Genomic DNA, 16,504 nt, shown 5'->3' with positions numbered 1-16,504 from the left:
GAGACTCTGGGAACAAGGCAGGGGATACTCTGGACAGGGTGCCAACCCATCGCAGGGCACAATCGTACACACATTCACACACTACGGATAATTTGGAAATGCCAGTCAGCCTACAGTACATGTTTTTGGACTGGAAGACTGGGAGCACTTGAAAGAAACCCCCGAAGCAATGGGAGAACATAAAAACTCCACACACACAGGGCTGAGGAAGGATTCAAACCTCCAACCATCCCTACAATTAATTAAATAATCTATTCAACCTGTAATTTATTTACCTTTAATAACTGCTCCATCCTGGACTGGGTCATCGTGAATCCAGGAGCCCATCCGGGAACACTGGGTGTGAGGCGGGAACACACCACAGATGGGACACCACACCCACTCTTACAGGAACTAAGCAAGAATTAATGAGTAGTTAATTAACACTTATCCTATTTCTATTATGAAGAACTACTAGTTACTTACTCAGTAAGTATGTTAGCAGAATATTAACTAATTTTCAGGATATTCACTATTAACTAAGCAGTAATTAGTAAGTTTTACATCTCTTTTGTGCTGTTAGGATAAAATCAAATTTTGTGCAAAACTAACAAAATAATCTTATTAACAATTGGCACCACATATATTTACATACTAGTTTTAATAGAAAGGAGCTATAATACTTTTAGGGGCATCTGAATGGTTCACATGTAACATTGCTACCTCAGTGAGAGTCAGGCTGAGATACGCTGCCCTCAATGTGCCCCATGCTGGAGGGGCAGCAGGGCGCCAGCATACTTGTTTTTTCAGGATTAATTTCCCAACTGGATCAAGCAGGAATGGAGATTTTAATCTTGTGCTTTGCATTCCCATAATACACAAGGTAACGTCTACCACCCATCCAGCCTCTTCCATTTCTCTGTCTTCCTTGTGTTATCTCTACAAATAGTACACTGTAAAAAAAAACTCGCGTAAAATTTACAATAAAAAACTGGCAGCTGTAGTTGCCAGAAATAGACCTTTAAAAAAATATGGTCGAAATGTTCTTGTGTTTACATGGTATACTTAAAAGTGAACTGTAATATTTATGGTAAAAAACTGGCAGCTATGGTTGCCAGAAATCTACGGTGAAAAATACGGTTGAAATGTTCTTCTGTTTACGGTATGCTTAAAAGTGAACTGCAAAATTTACGGTGAAAACTGGCAGATGTGGTTGCCAGAAAAAAAGTACTTAGTGTAAAAGAAATTTTGTAAATATAACAAGAACACCTAGAACTGGTATGAAAAGCAAATGCACTTTTTAATTTAAATTCCACAAACAATGTAAATAAATACTTCAGACAACCATATTCTTCGCCTTAAAACAGCAGTAAAAGAATGTACTCCATGTTGGCTTCAACTTGCAGAACAACCATTTTGAATAATTACAGTCTTTACCAGAAAGCAACACATTCAATAACCTGAACAAGACAGCACACCATTCTATTAACAGAATGGATTAATCATCAACCAACATACAGCTTTTTACAATCACAGAGGCTCAAAGCAAAACTTTCTGTAGGAAAACGTAAATGTATAAATTGAAAGGTCATGAAAAGCATAACCATATGAACATTATCTTTCTCAGATATAAAAATCACTTAAAATAAAAAAAAAAAACTGCTGATATTTTATTCCATTCAAGATGTACAAAACCTTCTTTGTTCATCAGAAGAGAAATTAAAAAAAAAAAAAATGATAGTAGTAAATTATGCTCTTTTGCACAAACAAAGCACTTGCGACGCTTCATTAATTGGGGTTAATCCACTGGGGTCAAATGGATTACTTTAATGATGTCTTTACTACCTTTCTGGACCTTGAAAGTGCTACTTGCATAGCCTGTCAATGGAGGGACAGAAAGCTCTCAGGTTTCATTAAAAATATCTCTATTTGTGCTCCAAAGTCGAACGAAAGTCTTCCGGGTTTGGAACGACATGACGGTGAGTAATTAATGACAAAATTTACACTTTTGGCTGAAGTAACCCTTTAACATGAACTAAGAATGAATAATATTTTTATAGCATTTATTAATCTTAGTTACTGCACTGTGAACTAACATGAACAAATAATGAAAGACTGTATTTTTCTTACAAAAACAAAGATTAAATACTGTTACAAATGTAATTCCCATTGTTAGTTCGCGTTAGTTAATACATTACTTAAAGTTAACAAATGTGACCTTACTGTAAAATGTTACCACAATTTCATGTAAAAGAAATGGTTTAATACCTACGTTTGCATGAACTCCAGAGTAGATCCCAGTTCCAAAGAGTAATGAATGTTAAAACAGTAGTAACTGCCAAACATCATGCACATTGCTGAGATGAATGTAAAAATGTGCTGAGTTGTAATCTTTTGGTCGATGCTCAGCATGAATAGTTTTGATGTGCACACACGCAGACATACTTAGTTAACAGACTACCAAGATGTCACAGTTTTTGGCATAGGAACTATACAGGAAGTCTTCCAGAGCTGGAGCACTTTCTGTAGTCTGAGGAAGAGCAAGTATAGAAGCTGTAGGACACCACATAGCTGGCTGACACAGGTTTTCTGCACCCTGGGGCTGATTCCATCAGGGCCTACAGCCTTGCTTGTTTAGAGTTCTCCCAACTGCTGTCCTTACTTAGTCAGCTGTAATAGTAGTAGTTGTGGTGAGGGTGAGAGAAGGGGAAGGTGCAGGGCTGTTAGACCCTTTCTTATACACGGCTTGTTATTGGGCAAAGAGCGGGCTGTCTTTCCGGAAATCATATTTTCCACACTGAAGTTGAAGAAGTCTATAATACAGTGGCTAAGTCTCTCAATGTCCTTCCCATATGATTAATCATTTCCCTGTCCATCCTGTCCATCCTGTAGAGCCTCTTGAACCTCCATTCTCCATTTCGTCACTTTCCTGATTAGCCGGTGAACTCTGCGTATGTTTGTGGGAGTGACATGCACTAAATCATAATCATATCTGGGTGAGGGGGTGAGCAGCAAACATGTATGCCTCCTTAACTTTAGGATATAACAGATGTCCTGTTGTCTCTTGTATTATATTCCAGAAACTTGTGAGAAACTTGTGAGTTGTGGAGGTGTAGGATACATGAGTAAAATCTTCAGAGATTTCTCTGCGATGAATGCATTATTGGGATAATTTGTTATTAGTTCACTAACCACAGAATGCATCTGCTCTTTTGTGGCTGGTGCATCAGCAGAGGGTGGTGCATAATGGAACAAACAAATAGCATGTAAAAACTTCCAAGCCATGCAATATGGCTGCAATCCAACTGTGAGGAGTTCAATATTCGGCTTACAAACTTTGACAGTAATATATTTGGAGTTACACCAGCTATCGTTTACATAAATGGCAAGCCCACCTTCTCTGCTCTTGCTGCTGTTATCCATGTCCTATAAGCCAGCCAAATGTTGATTATTTTCCAACAGCATGTCCTGAAGTGTCTCACTCATCTTATAGTGCAGCAATTTTTATTTATCAGCGAAAGATGTGCTTTACTTTTTATTCATTTATTGTTACATCTAAAGTTGTTGAAAGTCCTCTAATCACTTATGTTGAAGCAACTATTAATGATCATTACCTCAGAGCTTCTCTTGAAGTTCCATCCATCTATTTTCCATACCGCTTCCCAGGGAACTCGGGACACAAGCCAAGGGACAAACCATTGCAGAGCACAATCACGCAAACATTCACACACTAAGAACAATTTGGAAATGCCAATCAGCCTACAATGCATGTCTTTGAACTGGGAGAGGAAACCAGATGTACCCAGAGGAAACTCACAAAGCACGGGGAGAACATGGAACTTCTGAGCACACTGAAGGGAGTCAGGATTCTAACCCCCAACCCTGGAGGTGGTGCTAACCACTAAGCCACCATGCCCACTTTCTCTTGAAGATAATAATAATAATAATAATAATAATAATAATAATAATAATAATAATAATAAGACCTTGACCCTAGCTCAGCTTGTCATGTTACAGAAAAACCATAAAACAAACTCCTCATTATCCTGACTGTTCCAAAGCCCTGACACTGGAGACTCCTTCCATACATGTTAAATAAAAGTCTCATTAGTGTAAACTTCACCATATCAATGACTACATGTTTTTTTTTTGTTTGTTAAATAATGCCATGTTTGTTATTTGTCTTAAATTATGGAGAGCATAAATGGTACGAGCCCCTATGAATCAGCTGTTACTATTGAAACAATATCGTACGAGAACGTGAATGTTAATATAAACATTAAGAAATAAAAATATGTGATTTGAATCACAGCCGTAACTATGGAAAATTAATCGTCTTCTGATCGATCAGTTAATACGTGTTTTACCGAGCATTATTCTACTACGGACTTCGCTGTTAAGATAAATGTGAGACAACGTGAAATTTTTGTACCTCAGTTTGGCCGGTTCTCATGCAACTGTCGAAGTCTGTGCCCCGTTATGTCATCTGAAACCTTGCAGACAAGTTATTCAAGGAATCTGGAGTCCAGGAGACAGATCAGCTTCAGATCTGGAGCTCAGGCTAGAGACTGTAGGCTTCTGTGTGCATTCTGTTACGCCCTAATGGATAAATACATTCAAATAAAAAGAAAATACACATACACAGCACTTTTTGGCTAACTCACACCTCTCTGTGACTGAAGTAAATTCATCATGGAAAATATAACATTCTTAGGACATGTTTTGAATGACACCCTCTATCAAATGTATTATTTGTATTTTTTTTTTATTCAACATCTTGCATACCATTTGTGATCAAATCAAAGCTGACACGCTGAGCCGACTTTCAAAACAACCACTTCATAGACAAAACTTTTGGAGAGGTTCTCATTCTTGTGGGATTGGCCTCCTGTCGACTCTGTAAAAACACTCACTGCAACTGCGTCTCCACAGGTTAAGCCTGAATGGGGGACTTAATGATTATGAGCAAGGATAGTCTACATCTATGAGGGGAAAAAAGCATCCAGGAGTAAGGCAATGTGTAAACTTACTTCTCACTCAAACCTGATCTCTTAAAGATGTCAACTGAACAATGATGATGCATTTATAAAAGGACTCTCCACTCTGAACACTTTTTTTTTCCATCACCATTCACCTTCCATGTTTTTCCACTGTGGGAAAGTTTTTGTGGTTTCTCCGTAGCAAGACATATTTTGATTGATTAACTTCAAGAGAGAAAAAGGCTGAGAGAGAGGCTGGTGACGGAACGCCTCATAAAGGTTTATAACGTACATAACATATAACATATATAATAACAGGAACTAATTTCATCTCACGGATGTTCCGCGTCAACAAACATAACTATAAATGGATTAAAAGTACGACACATCATTCATTAATAAAACAATCATTGTTAGTGTCAGCAAATTGCTGAGCTATAAGAGACATTAAACACTTCAGGACATGCTGTTATTGGAAAATAATCAGCTTTGAGATAGGAACAGTAACTCCACTTCATAACACCATGCCATCGTGGATTATTTTCCTGTAACAGCACACCCCCAAGTGTTTACACCATGGCATGTTCAGACAGCAGGGTATAAGTGATGGGACAGATACTACAGAAATACAGTCATTACAGATGAGTGACTAATGATGACTAAATCATTATGACTCTATTTTTTCAAAACCTGTCTAATGCAGCTGTAACATAAATCAACAATAGGCAAATTGGCAGTTATGTGTTAAGTAAAGGTGGTTGAAATGCAATGTAAATGACTAAAACAAATGAAAACTCAGTATATTTAAAACTGGTTGTTTCTTTCTCATAAGGAATCATCATGAAAGCCATCTCTCTCTTTCTCTCTCTCTCTCTCTCTCTCTCTCTCTCTCTCTCTCTCTCTCCAAAAAACCAAACACTTTTCTTTAATCACCATGTTGATATGTTTCCTTGCATTTTTGGCTTATTCAAGCCTGTCTGGTTCTCTTTGAGGCATTCGATTAAGTTTAAATGAGCCTAAAAATACAATACAATACAAAACAACCTTTCTGTTGGACAGTGTATTTGCTCAAAGCAAAAATAGTGACTTTCCTTCCATTTATGAATCATTTTCCATCAAAACTGGCTGCACGGTTGGAATCAAGGGCATTAGCTGAACTGTTAATCATCCGGGGATGAGCCCAATCTTCTCTATCGAAAAACGTTGAAAAACGTACTTCTACATAGAGTGTTTCCGGGCATTGTTTCTTGGGTGTGAGAGCTAATTGCTTAAAAAAATTTAAAATTGGACAAAATGGGTTTTTCATCAAACTTGTCGTGGGTGGTGTCACTGTTTGCAGGACTACCAGACCGATGAAATATAAAACTTTTTAGCTATCTAACACAAGACTAGGCTAGTTTGGTTTCACTAGCCAAGGGGAGACACAACTACGCAATCATTGTATGGGTTTAGCTGCTACAGTGCCATGCAAAGTATGTTAGCTGTCCTTACGCTCATTTACACACCTTGTTTTCCCGCTCAGCATCAGAGGATGTTAGTGTTTCAGTTTCAACCCTGTTACTGGTAAAAAATTCGAATATACCTATTTTTCCTCTTACACTATAACTCACTGTGTGAGCTAGCGTTTGGCAGAATTGAGACATGTCAGCAAATAAGACACGAGTATTTCCACATATTTTCATGTAAACCCTGTCTAATTTGTCTCGCCTCTATTCACTGAAGATATAAAATTACAACACCGCCGTCTTCTTTTACTGATGTTCAGTTACATAGTGACAAACCAGAGAGTTATTCAGGGATAAAGAGAGAAATCTTCAGGGCTACAGCCCCAAATACCCAGGCCAGGTTATGCTCCTGGTGGGAATACACCCTGAATGGGATGTCAGTTCATTCAATACACATGCATTCACTCATTCATTCTCAGTGACTATGTTTACATGGACAGCAGTAATCTAATTATTGACCTTACTCTGATTAAGATAATAATGTGATTAAGGTGTTTACATGAGTCGCTTTTAGAATACTCCTGCCATGCTCCCGTTTTACGTTATAGAATATAATTATATTAACAGCCCATGTCATTACGTCACTGCGCCCCACCGCAGTGTATCAATATACAGTTCGTCTTCGTTATGGTACCGTATACAGTTCTGGGTGTTTTTATTTTTATTTATTTATTTTTTTACAAACGCTTTAAGTGCAGTTAATTATTTGTCATGCTATATGTGCTAATAGACAACTGCTTGAAGCCGTGGGCTGCGTCTCAAACCGCGTACTTACCGTCTATATAGTAGCCGAGATACATGTATTTTTCCCCACTACAGGCCTATAGTAGGCAAGTATGCGGTTTGGGATGTAGCCGAACTCTCTTGTTCGCCGTAAAATGTTAAACTGCCGTGTGTGATCATGTCCTGTGGTGAAATGCGGTGAAAACTCTCACACGACGTTCATAATGTGATTAAGGTGTTTACATGTCTGTAATACACGTCCATAATGCGACTAAAACAGGAGTACTCCACCTGTCTTAATTCGATTATTGCTTACTTCGAGTATGACCTTATTTAGATTAAGGTAAGTAAAAATTGCTGTTTACATCGTAGTTTCTTAATCAAAGTATCGTCTTAATCGGGTTAAGATTGGATTATTGTTGTCCATGTAAACGCACTGATTCACACTTAGGCCAGTTCAACTACCCGCATGTTTTTGTGAGGCAGGAGGAAACTGGAGAACCCAGAGGAAACCCATGCAGACACAAGGAGAACATGAGAAACTCCGCAGAGACGGTAAACCCAAACTCAGGATACAACCAGGGAGCCTGGAGCTGTGAGGTCACAACATTTAAAAATAAATAAATAAACAAACAAACAAATAAACCATTCTGGCTGAAAGTCTGATCATTGGATGTGTTGTCAAAAGAAAAAAAATATTCTGCATGAAATCAGTATCTTGGAAATCTATAATTTGTGTATTTAATAGTGGATATTTATTTAAATTATTAATTGCTTTGTTTGCTTGTTTTAACATTTTAAAAATCATTTTAAAAATTATTAATAATTTTCTTTATCATTCTGATAGCTGACATGGGAAAGAAAAAATATATATTTACGGTGTGGTACCTAAACATAACTTTATTATTATTTATATAATAAAGTCTTACATTTTAATATTGATGATGATGATGCATGACGCACGCGTGTGTATTTTTTTCCGTATAAACTAGGCTTGCAGGTGATGGTTATATCACATGGGTGCAGTGGAGAGGGTGTTGCTCTGTAGGCTGTATACTCTATAAAAACCTGTTTGCTGGACGCCAGAATAGTCAGACACACTAACACGCACACACACACACACACACACACACTCCTGGATGTGCGTTACAGCTCCTTAACTAACGCACGTTTCTCCGGAGCGCGTGCCATGTGAGACGCACACGGTTTCACCGGGAATATGCGGTGCATCTGGTTGAAAATGTGGTTTCGTGGATGTCAGCGCTCTAGATCAACTAAACTGGGACTAATTTGAACACCATTTGTTCATCTGACATTTTTGTGTGTGTGTGTGTTTTTGTTTTTCTTTTGTTTTTTGGAGTAAAAAACCTGGGGATGGCCAAGACGTCGCTTCTGGATTTGAGCGTTTTGATTTTAATCGGATTAACAGCCGCACATGCAAACGGTATTATGCATTTTTGTTAAAGATGAACGTGATGAAAGTGTCGTAAGAACTCTGAGATCTTTAGAGAAAGATCACCCTGTGGATGAGTTATACATTGGAATGTATCTTATGTGCTTCGTGAAGCTATGGAGGCGCCAGGAATTTGATTCTTATTTCAACAGACTATTATTAATATTGGAATAATTTCCACTATATTCGTGTTTCTGCGAGTTTTTGTGTTCTTGATGCTGATTGGTGGCCTTAACCAAATATTTTTGTTGTTGTTGTTGTTGCAAAATTACCTACATAAAACTTTTGCATATAGAATAAAACTTTCCTTTTTTTCTGACATGAAATTTTTGTCATCAGACCCTTTTTTCTCTCAATCGTTTCATCAACATTTTATAATTTCTTTCATATATTCATCTTTATTATCCACTTTATCCTGTGGAGGATCCAGCGCATATCCCGGGAATACTGGTCTCAGAGTGGAAATACAGTACATCCTGGATGGGATGCCAGTTCATTTCAGAGCAACATTCACACACATACACAAACACACACTCACACCTAGGGGCTATTCAGAGTACAGCCTGTATATCTATTGGTATGTCTTTTGGGAGGTGGGAGGAAACCGGAGAACCTGGAGGAAGCGTGTACACTCCTGGGGAGAGCATGCACAGAACATGCACTTTCCCCTGTTAAACACAAAGTAACATGAAATGTGGGAAAACGCGGATAGTAAAAAAAAAAACAACAACATTTAGTAGCAAACCTAAATATAGTGATACATAAGTATTGTGTATGGTAAAAACTTATCTTCAAGTAAGGTGGTGTGATATTGTTACCATATCGCTCACTCCTATAGTTTACTCCTTGTCTCGTGCCACAGGTGATCATATGTAGTGAAAACGAGAAAATTTTTTGCCTCAGACTCTCAGATCTTTATTACGTATTTTTTAAAGATTCCTTTTAAATTTTACAGAACTACTCACCACCTTTTATTTCCGGAATGTTTTCAGGGATTCCTCTGCACCGGATTGTCGCGCGCGAGGAGAGCGCACTTGAGGCCGAGCGAGCGAGCATGGGCGCGAGGACAGCACCGGCACCGGCACCCACGGAACGCACGCGCGGATCCGCCGACGCCCACGACCACGACCACGACGTCACAGGATCGTCGCGCGACTCTCATCCGCGGAGCAGAGCCAAACGGTGCACGTGCTATACGTACAAAGACAAAGAGTGCGTTTATTATTGTCACCTGGATGTCATCTGGGTGAACACGCCAGAGTGAGTGCGCACTTTTCTTACCATTAACCTAAAAGAAAAGTTCAAGAACGAAAGAAAGAAAGAAAGAAAGAAAAAAATCGACCTATTTTAGATCATTTGAATTTTTTTTCTCCCTTTCAACAAGACAACATATGTAGAGTTTAAAAATAAAATTAATACGCATAAACAAACAAATAAACACTTCTATTTATATAAAACAGATTATTCAGGATTTTAGTGAAAATATTAATAACTATTACAGGGAGTGTGACAGGAAATTAAATAAAGGTTTTTTGAATAAAAACAAATAAACAAACAAACAAACAAATAAACAAATAATAAATAGCCACTGTTATTTTCACTACCGGTTAAAAGTTTGTGGACACTCCACTGAAATGTTTCTTATGATCTTAAAAACCTTTTGATCTGAAGGTGTATGTTTAAATGTACGGAGCCCCTAAAGGGACATGGTGGTGGAAAAAATTTGGGATGGGAGAAAACTTTTTTTTTTTTAAAGCTTCTGCGTTCCCCCGAGAAACTTTTGTGTTCTCTCGCAAAACCTGTTGAGTTCAGTCAAAGAATTCCTGTTTATTTTCCCACTGGTAATGGTTCAGACAGCTCCGTAGGTTCACAATGGAGCGGTTCATAGAGTTTTATTTTAAACTTGGACTAAAATATAAAGAAATGCGGTCTGTGCTTAGTTCGAGGCACGGTTTTGACATAAGTGAAAGACACCTAAAAATGATATTTCGCGAAAGAGCATTGTCTCGACGAAAAATTACTCAAGTGATGCTGTGAAGATTTAAGAGCACGAACCACCACGCAGAAGACTCTCGTGAGAACACAGGTTTCGTGAGAGAACACAACAGGTAGGCTATCTCTGCGAGGGAACGCAAAAGTTTTGCGAGAGAATAATTCATTAGAAAATTAACATTTTATTTACAAGTAAAGGTTAAACGGATGACTTGGAGCCAAATTTTTTGAAAAGCAGCCGATAAGTGTCCAGTGTAGGTGGGAACTCCTTTAATATTGTTTAAAAAGCATCTCAGGGAAATTCCTCAAGAAATTTGAGAAAATGCCAAGAATTCATTTCTGGAAAATTCTAGGCAAAAAGGGAGTCTACTCTGAAGATGCTAAAATATATATATATTTTTTAATTTGTTGTTGTTTTTTTTGGTGTTGTTTTTTTTTTTTATCACAACATAATTCCCATAGTTCCATTCGTGTTACTCCAGAGTTTTGATGACTTTATTATTATTATTCTTAAATGTGGAAAAATTAAATAAAATAAAGAATGAGTGTGTCTAAACTTTTGACCCGTAGTATATATTACGCATATTAATTCTGGTTTTACCAAATAATAAAGCTATTAAAAAGAAATAAAAATAACTAATACAAGGAATGTGTCAGGAACTAAAAGCATATTTTTGTGAACAAAAATAGATAGATAGATAAATATGAAACTTGAAGTCAATGCCGCATCTTATGCACATCTCGAAGTCCTGGAAACGTCTAGAAATTTTGGGAACAGAATATTTATGCTGGGTTTTTTTTAAAAAAACAAAACAAACAAACAAAAAAAAACCCACCAGACTCAAGACTATAGAGCTCTTAAGAAATGATTTTATTCTCTGCTCTAATGCAGGATACCTGAAGCATATTTCTTTCCTTTTCATGACACAGTAAGGACTTTTACATTGAGCAAAGAGTGACAGAGAATCTAGAACATTAAAAGAGATCAGTATTGAGAATGTCTGGAGTTGTTTAACAAGGAGGACAGAAGGATCCCAAATGTGTGAAAGATAAAAATAAAACATATTGGGTGGGCGTGCTGCAGTTTATAAAGACAGCATCTACATCCACTGCTAAATAATGAATACAACAGTAAGGCTAAAGCAGGACAGAGCTCCACTTCTACTTAGTTCCAGTTCTGAGTTTCAGGTTTTCACCTGATCCTGATCACCAGATCATTGCAGTTTGGGATCAGGTGTGTTAGAGGAGAAACCTGAAACCGTAATGAAATGGTGGGTTTAAGTGTAGAAAGAAAACATAATAAAGGTAGATGTTTAAGTGCGTAACAATCTGTTTAACACACTGGTAAGTCTAGAACATTCCTAGAACAATTTTCCTAATTTACACTTCGTTCTCACGAAAGAAAATCCAAAACTGTAAATATAAACCGTAAATATAGCTTATTCTTAAGATGCAGGATTAACCCAATTAAATACTACAGTGTCAGAAAAAAGGGTACTAAACTGCCCCTTTTATGTATTACATAGTAATGTGGATGTACTGTAGTTTACATTTAAAAAAATTTTTTACATGTAAATATTTAGACATTAATGAGCACTTTTTATCCACTAAACCATTAATTTTGAGTATACTTTAATAAAGGTACACTGCAGGCACCACTCCAGGTGAAAGGTACACACTAAAGGTGCAAAAGATGTAACCCTAAGGGTATCACTGAAGCAGTCCATACAGGATTTCGCAGAGCTTGTGATTGTGATTGTGAGTTTGTGATTTGTTGTGGCTTTTTTCAAAATGTGCGATGGAACTTACAGAGTTTTCTAATGCTGTGTTTGTGGAAAACTACTTAGCGAAATTGCAATCGCAAGAAATTCTTTCGCAGTGATATTTGTTGGTGAAGACTTTTTAGCTGTATTCGTGTTGGACGCACTTGAATCAAAGGGGCATTGGCTGAATACGTGTTCTGATGACGTCACAAGACGTGTCTCTGCCCAAATCTGTGAAAAATCCTTGGGAATCTTTAAAAATCACAAGCTCCTGTAAATATTGCAGCGTTTCCTTGATTTTGCGTTCATTTCTGCGATCGATAGACAGACTGACTAGCAGTGACAAAAGAAAACTACAGTTGAACGCCATTTGTTCTAAGAGTTTATATAATAATAACCTAACAGCAAACATGCATCATGTGTAAATGTAGACAAATGGGAATATTGTAATTCAGGTATCTGTAACATGATTTTTTATTAAAAAAAAAAAAAATTACTCCTCCAGGAAAAATTGCTTCCTAATAATATCCCTAATCTGTAGATTTATTTGTGCATAATACTAGATTGTGTATGCAAATGGATTCAAACTAAGAGTCAATGCGACTAATGATTTGATTGAAGATGACGAGATGCAATGTGATGAGATGCGAATTATTATAACTGATTCAAATTATAAACGCATTATAAACCGATTCTTTATGGTGCATGCAAAACATGAGGCTTAATACAAAAAACAAACAAACCAAGGCTTAATGTATGTCCAGTGTTTATGTTTCTGATTTACTTAAACAAACAGAATTACGATGACTTACAGAAAAGTTTATGAATTAAAACGTACTGCGTCCGAATCGGTCCGAGCGAATTGGAATGTATTTTACTCTACGTTCACACTGTCAAGCAACAAGTTGATTGTGCCGCTTGTAGGCATGTACTGTTCAGAGTTTTCAGTTTTGATCAGAAACATTACTAGCTATATATAAGCTTCTAAAGCTAACTAGTTAAACACAAATTAAATAATACGCTAATCGGTGTTAATACTGGTTGTTTGATTCGCATGTTAGGTGCTAGGCTTCGTACTAGCTTCTTCAGTAGATGCTATCTGTACTAGGTGTGTACACTCACCAGCGATCTCTGCTACCTCCTATCAAGCTTTATTTTAATTCATAATATGTCTATATACATTGAATACTAGCTTGTTCATGTACAGGATAAGATGAAACCACATTTCCTTTTGAGTGTTGAACGGTAATTATAATTATGAATTAAAGTTTTGAGGGGGGAACTGAAACAATGTCAGACCACACACGCCATAATATCGGTCCGAGGAATCGTTCATTTGGATTTGCTGCTTTTGTTATGACATGCCTAGAGTAATTCGCATAGGATTGAGTGCTGCTTGCTGCCGTCACTAAAATCATAACTCCATGGCACGTACACACGCAAAAAATGAATGGTTGCGTACAAGAGTAATCGTAGGATATGAATCGATTTGTCCCATCGCTTATAATGAGCTTCCTGAAGATCAACCCAGGTGTTGCATTCAATAACTATCAGGTGTAAATAAATAAATAAAATAAAATAAAATAAAAAGTACAAAAGGATCAAAAGTGTTGTAGTATTTTTAGGTTTAACGGATTGTGATTTAAGTTTCTCTCCTGCTTTTGCATACGTGTTGACAGGCGTATGGTGCCGTACGGCCTGTCAAGTTACAGAGGCTCTCAGCGTGCAAGGCGCTCTGCAGCAGACAGGAGAACGACACAACGATGTGCGTGCACCCTGCAAAGCGACCCTCATTGCAACAGCTTCTGTGGGAAAAGGTAAATATTTCTACTTACACCCCTATAATTCTCTATTCTGATTGGGCTGAAGGTCAATAAATTTATACAGCTTTACATAAATGTGCTTGTTTGTTTGGATACAAAAAGTATGATGTGTTATTCTTTAATATAAATAGAAAAATTGCAATCATGGGCAAATGTGCTGCGGTATACAGTAAGAGAAGTCCAACATTTTTACATGCGACATGCTGTTATTGTAAAAGAATCAACTTCGGGGTGGTAACAGTAACTTCACTTCATCGAAGCACCCCAATGTTGATTATTTTCCCATAAAAAAAAATCTTTATATAATAGTGTTTTATTCTTCTTATACCTCAGCAATTTGTAAATGATTATTATTTATTAAAGGACATTTATTGAATGCTTTTGACAATTTACAGTTACGTTTAATCTTGTGGAACGTCCATGAGGCAAAAAGTGTTTTATTCCTTACTTAATCATCGTTCTGCACACTGGACACAAGATAGTAGATCTTTAGGTCTCACGGCAAAACTTACTCACTCAGTGACGTTTTATTGGCAACAGCCTGCACCTTTGAACAAAAATGATGAGCTCTTTTGTTTTGTTTTTTCCACCAGCTGATGGTTTGATTGTTATGTCTGTCTTTGTCTCATCCTATAAGGGGGAGGTTACCATGACCACCTGGACATACCTTAAAGAAAAGAAGCTTATGTGTCTGAAAAGGAGGAATTCCATTATCCAGTAGAGAGACGTGACAGGAAAGAAGAAAAACACAATGGAGCGTTTGTGGAACGCTCACACAACCGACGAGCCTGGAGAATAAGTCAGAGTGTGATTCAATGCGAGGATATTTTGACACAAATGGTTAACTCATCATGTTACAGCTTGTCTTCTGCAGCACCCAAGGCTGACTCTTTATTCTGACTATTGGCTCCACTTCGTCGCCTTTAATTAACGACATGCAGAGCCAAGTATTAAGATCAACTTGCTATAATAATCTGAATTCCGAATCACAGGTTGGGCAAAATCACTAATCCGGTTCGGATGGTTGTACACTGTAGATACTAAGACGAATCTGAGCTGTTTTCTCATTTTCCAGCCTACAATACCATGTGGTAATGTTTCTGATTAGATGGCACTTAAATATAGACGCGCTAACAGAGAAACAAAACTGAGGACTGTACATGAATCAAGTTTTACAGCTGTTTATACACCAACGATTAACATGACCTATGTTTTATAATCTACAATATTTTCACTTGTGTAACTTTGGGCATTGCTTCACATAAAAACAATCCCAGCATACAAATTCTAACACTTTATTTTGCTATATTGTGTGATATAATCCAACTGATTCTCCTTTTATCACTATTGGTGATTATAGTAAAAAAAAAAAAAAAAAAAAAAAAAAAAAGATTGAAAATCACTGTTTTGGTGGTCATTTAGGTGTCCTACTTGTCTAAAACTTCAGAATAAAAATACATTAGATGTTATTACACATCTGTGCTGCACTGATGGAACATAATAACAGGAACTATTATTAAAACTGTGCATGGAAAACCATTTAAAGAATAAAACACAACAGTGCGTGTGTGTTACCGCCCCAAAATTGATTATTTTCCAATTGCAGCACTCCCTGAAGTGCATTATTCCTCTTGGGCCACACAGTTATAAATTTGTATCTATTAATTAATGACATTTCATCTGTTTTCTCCATTCATAATTACATTTAATGTTGTGGAATGTCTGTGAAGCAAGTTAGTTCCTGTTCACACTTACATTATTGCAGTTATAAACAGTCATTCCTTCACCAGCCTCTCATTTTTTCCTCTCTATTGAGGTTAATAAGTCGAGAGCTTGCGTTGTTACTGAGAAGCCAGAGAGCGATACTTACTGATTGTTCCAAAGTGCTGACACTGGAGACTCCTTCCTTCTGTAAATGTTATATAAACCTCTCCTCACAATATCAATGATTATACATTTTTCTTTGTTAAATAACAACAGGCTTAAATGATGTGGATTACTATCTACTTATATAAACCTGTGATTTGTGGCTGCGCTATTGTCAGCTGTTATACAAAATGAATCAACTTCTGACCAATCAGATTCAAGAATTCATCAATACTGTGGCCATTTATTGAAGCCCACTTTACACTCTAGAGATGATCCACTTGTTTGAGTGAACGATTTTGTCTGGCCAGGTCTGTTTTTTTCTGCTTTAACATGGTCAGACATATCTAGACATGTACAAAACTTAACATGTACATTACTGCTGTCTAATACTAAATTAAACATGTCATTATTACTATCA

General features: G+C 37.1%; 1 protein-coding gene and 1 long non-coding RNA gene across 6 annotated transcripts in view; one reads left to right on the top strand and one right to left on the bottom strand.

The window, feature by feature from the left end:
• The window catches only part of LOC108255140 (uncharacterized), a 25,707-nt gene extending 16,013 nt beyond the window's left edge, over positions 1–9,694 (bottom strand). For all 4 annotated transcript variants that reach the window (XR_001810030.3, XR_006980744.2, XR_008393168.1 and 1 more), the window contains exons 1-3: positions 9,605–9,694; positions 4,412–4,578; positions 276–393 (exon numbers count right to left, since the gene is read on the bottom strand). This is a non-coding gene — a long non-coding RNA (uncharacterized LOC108255140). The remainder of the gene's footprint in view (positions 1–275; positions 394–4,411; positions 4,579–9,604) is intronic.
• On the top strand, positions 8,208–16,504 carry LOC108255139 (endothelin-3). 2 transcript variants are annotated; one of them, XM_017450854.3, is made up of 4 exons: positions 8,208–9,501; positions 9,632–9,899; positions 14,074–14,211; positions 14,855–16,504. In XM_017450854.3, the coding sequence occupies exons 1-4, from the start codon at positions 9,414–9,416 to the stop codon at positions 14,868–14,870; spliced, it is 510 nt and encodes a 169-aa protein (XP_017306343.1). In that variant the 5' UTR covers positions 8,208–9,413; the 3' UTR covers positions 14,871–16,504. The 2 variants fall into 2 exon arrangements, with proteins under 2 accessions (XP_017306343.1, XP_017306344.1); XM_017450855.3 differs by having other exon boundaries at positions 8,215–8,630.

The sequence above is a fragment of the Ictalurus punctatus genome, chromosome 21, assembly GCF_001660625.3.
Source record: "Ictalurus punctatus breed USDA103 chromosome 21, Coco_2.0, whole genome shotgun sequence".
In the NCBI taxonomy this organism is placed as follows: domain Eukaryota; kingdom Metazoa; phylum Chordata; class Actinopteri; order Siluriformes; family Ictaluridae; genus Ictalurus; species Ictalurus punctatus.
Note: the sequence above shows the minus strand (reverse complement) of the source record. Positions and strands in the feature narration are given on the sequence as shown.

Bases quoted from the DNA above. Each gene is read 5' to 3' on its own strand.
- LOC108255139 (XM_017450854.3), top strand. From the start codon at position 9,414: ATGGTAAAAACTTATCTTCAAGTAAGGTGGTGTGATATTGTTACCATA. The intron at 9,502-9,631 runs GTGATCATATGT...GAATGTTTTCAG, and splicing joins CTCCTTGTCTCGTGCCACAG to GGATTCCTCTGCACCGGATT. The intron at 9,900-14,073 runs GTGAGTGCGCAC...ACGTGTTGACAG, and splicing joins ATCTGGGTGAACACGCCAGA to GCGTATGGTGCCGTACGGCC.